Here is a 3,098-nt window from a genome sequence, read left to right as displayed (position 1 = left end):
CCTTTTTTATTAGAACTTTTTGCAGGCATCGCCGTAGAAAACATAAATTGTACATCTATACAACTGTACGTATATACTTGAGACATTGTCTGTGAAGTGGCAGTTATTTAAATTTATATTTAATTTGTAATACTGCAAAACAGAAAAGTGTCGTGGCAGTATAGTGGTAAAGTATTCCTGCTGTCACGCGGGTGACCCAGGTTCGATCTCGGCAACGGATTTTTTTTTTGGAAAATAAAGATTAGTCGAACATGCTTTGGTCTTGTGGAGTAACGGCTAAAAACATTTTGGGTAATGTTTAAGGCTTTGGATTCTACGTAAAGATGTATAGTTTAGTCACGCGTTTGCGTTTGGCAAAATGCTAAAATATGTTGAACATGAGATAGAATAAGTAGAGTTAACACTAATACAGACATACAGTTGATTACAAGAAGTACTATTCAATACAATTTTGCTAGATATTTTTTTAATCTTCGAATCCCTAATAAATTATCCCTTTTGTCCATAACTTATTTATACAAAGTATTGGTTCGGTAGATAATTAGTACGTGGCTTGAGCTTTATGGGTTTCTGGAGACATTTACAAGGAAACTAAAGGAACTGGTTCTTTAGTAATAAAGAGAACCTTGCCACCAGTTTCCTCTTGAAACATCTTGTGAGTTCTGTCCATTAGCATCGTCTTCTCCGCTTCTTGGCCGCTCGTTTCTTACCTGAAAAATTGTTTCTCTGATCAGTCAAGTCCTCTGTTTATTAATTTATTTATTTTACTGAAAGCGATTAGCAAAGTTTAGGTAAAATTATGAAGACTCACTGTAGGGTAAGTTTGGTTGGTGGTGGATCGAGAGTATACGTCTTGACCACCGTAGTAAAGAGAAGAGCTTAGATGACATGGCTCAACTCTGTCTTCTTGTGCAGTTGAAGATTCTCTACGTTGAGCTGCGTAAGAAAACATATTATTAGAAAAACATAGCCAACTTTAGACGAAAAAAGTGAGCAAATTAAGACGAAGAAGGATGTTGTTTTTAGACGAAAACGTGAGCAAAAACGAAGAAGAAAGTTATTATTCACTGACCTTGTGAGCCATGTTTGGAGCTTGGACCATCCCTTGCAACACCCTGAGAAAATCAAGAAACCGAAGATTAAGTTTCAATAATCATTCTGATCACTCAAGAAACAAAGTTTGAAGAAAAGGAAGGTAATATGACCTTAGAAGGATGAGGGAAAATGGAGGAAAACATTCCGGAGGAAGAAGATGGCGGGGAAAGATCTTTGGAGCCGAAGAGTTCTGTGGTTAAAGAAGAAGTTGATGATCCAACTCGTCCTTTACCTTCCATTAATAACTGTCAAAGCTTAATAATCTAATCACTTTGAAAAGAGATTCTCTTTGTGATTCTTCTTATGTAAGAGAACTAGAGTCAAGAAGAGTACATCTCTCTTAGGTTTGTGTATTTACAAGAAGATCTCAATGGGGCTATATATAACATAATGCTACAAGGGATAGGTTATGGAGATAGTGGAGCCATCATGATCATTGTCATGGTCACCATCCGTCAAGAAAAAGAAGCTTATTATGGGTAAGGTTCTCTCTTCTTGATGCTGAAAAGACTATTGCTTATAAATGATTTCAATTTTATTTTCCTTGTTAGAGAAATTTAGAAGCTTCGCTATCTTTCCTTCTTTGCCATTCTTATTGGTTACTGCTTATTTTCAACTTGTAACGATTTATTTGTTTTGTTGTAAGTCTATGGACACATTTGGATTCTTATCTCTTCCGGATAGAGACACAAACAGTGAGATTCTTAAAAGACTTCAATGTTCAATATTCCCCTTGTAATAACCAAAACAATATCTTAAAGAGGATAAGTAGCCGACCCTTCTTGATCACATAGGGCCAAAGTGGAAAAGAGAACAGAAGAAGAACTTGATCTTCTTCAAATCCCACGCATCTTCATCTGATCCGTTTCTTAGATATGAAATAGTTACCCTTTATGTTTTAAAATATAATTTAAAAAGGTAATATGCCCAAAACAGTATTATTAATACTGGTTAAATATACAACTTAATATCTTTAGTTAGTTAAGAAAATAACATATGATCAAGAACGGGGAGATGAGGTCCACAAAAATTCTCCACTCGATGAAGTATTCGTTTTCTTTTTCTTTATGCTGAAGGCTCACAAATATTAATCAATAACTCTTTAGAGAAAAAATGACAAATATCCAGTTCAAAAAAAAAATTACATATTGAAATAGTTTATCTCGAAGCGTTTTAACAATAAAAGTAGTTTATTAATGTAAATTTGTTTTAGTTTCATGCATATTAAGTTTTAGTTATCGTCCTTGGTAGATCAAACCCAAAAAGACTTTGAATGAAATAATAACTAGAAAGTCTATCATTGTCGAGAAAGTTATTGTATTGCTTAATTAATATTGCAACTATTTATTGTCATAGCTTGGTATTACATTTCATAAATTGTTTTGTACTAGTAGTTTGAAATTTTTACCAAAGTATGATAATTCTTGGAAACAAATCATAAAAATGATGTTCTCGCGATCATAACATATAAATAAATGGGGTGACTCAAAACTCAAAGTCAAATCTAAAACTAATCCATGTTTTTCTTGGATTTTTCTTTTGCCCTATTCACCCCATAAGTTCATATAATTTACGAAAAATGCCATCAAATTTTTTTTTTCCGAAAATGACATTTTTACTCTCTCACCCTCATCATCTTCAAGTAATTACAAGATTGTCATTGCCATCAATACCCCAACCACCATGAATAACCAATTTGAAGCTCTTAATGCACCTAAAATCGATTTACACTTTATCTTTCTCACTTGTTATGAACTAAAAACAAAATCTCTTTCACTTTGCCTTCATATTCATCCAAAAAACTCAAGTTTTTAATTCAAAATTTTTTTATGGTTGATAGAGCCATTCAAGCATACTATTCTTGGTGGGTTACTTTCGTTTGAGATTCTGAGTGGTTGGAGAAGACTCTGTGTGCTTAGGAAGTCATCTCACTAGTTTAAGGTATGAAATTGAAATTTTTTTCCAGATCTGTTCGTGTAGAAGACTTACCCGTAAGTAGTCTG

General features: G+C 33.5%; 1 protein-coding gene across 1 annotated transcript; it reads right to left on the bottom strand.

Moving 5' to 3' along the window:
- Nucleotides 1-359: 359 nt before the first annotated feature.
- On the bottom strand, nucleotides 360-1,454 carry LOC106316036. The gene is made up of 4 exons (XM_013753898.1): nucleotides 1,206-1,454; nucleotides 1,073-1,115; nucleotides 812-936; nucleotides 360-710 (listed from the first exon to the last, which is right to left on the bottom strand). The coding sequence occupies exons 1-4, from the start codon at nucleotides 1,332-1,334 to the stop codon at nucleotides 609-611; spliced, it is 399 nt and encodes a 132-aa protein (XP_013609352.1). The 5' UTR covers nucleotides 1,335-1,454; the 3' UTR covers nucleotides 360-608.
- Between the last annotated feature and the right edge of the window lie 1,644 nt (nucleotides 1,455-3,098).

This window comes from Brassica oleracea, chromosome C9 (genome assembly GCF_000695525.1).
Source record: "Brassica oleracea var. oleracea cultivar TO1000 chromosome C9, BOL, whole genome shotgun sequence".
NCBI classification, from domain to species: Eukaryota; Viridiplantae; Streptophyta; class Magnoliopsida; order Brassicales; family Brassicaceae; genus Brassica; species Brassica oleracea.
Note: the sequence above shows the minus strand (reverse complement) of the source record. Positions and strands in the feature narration are given on the sequence as shown.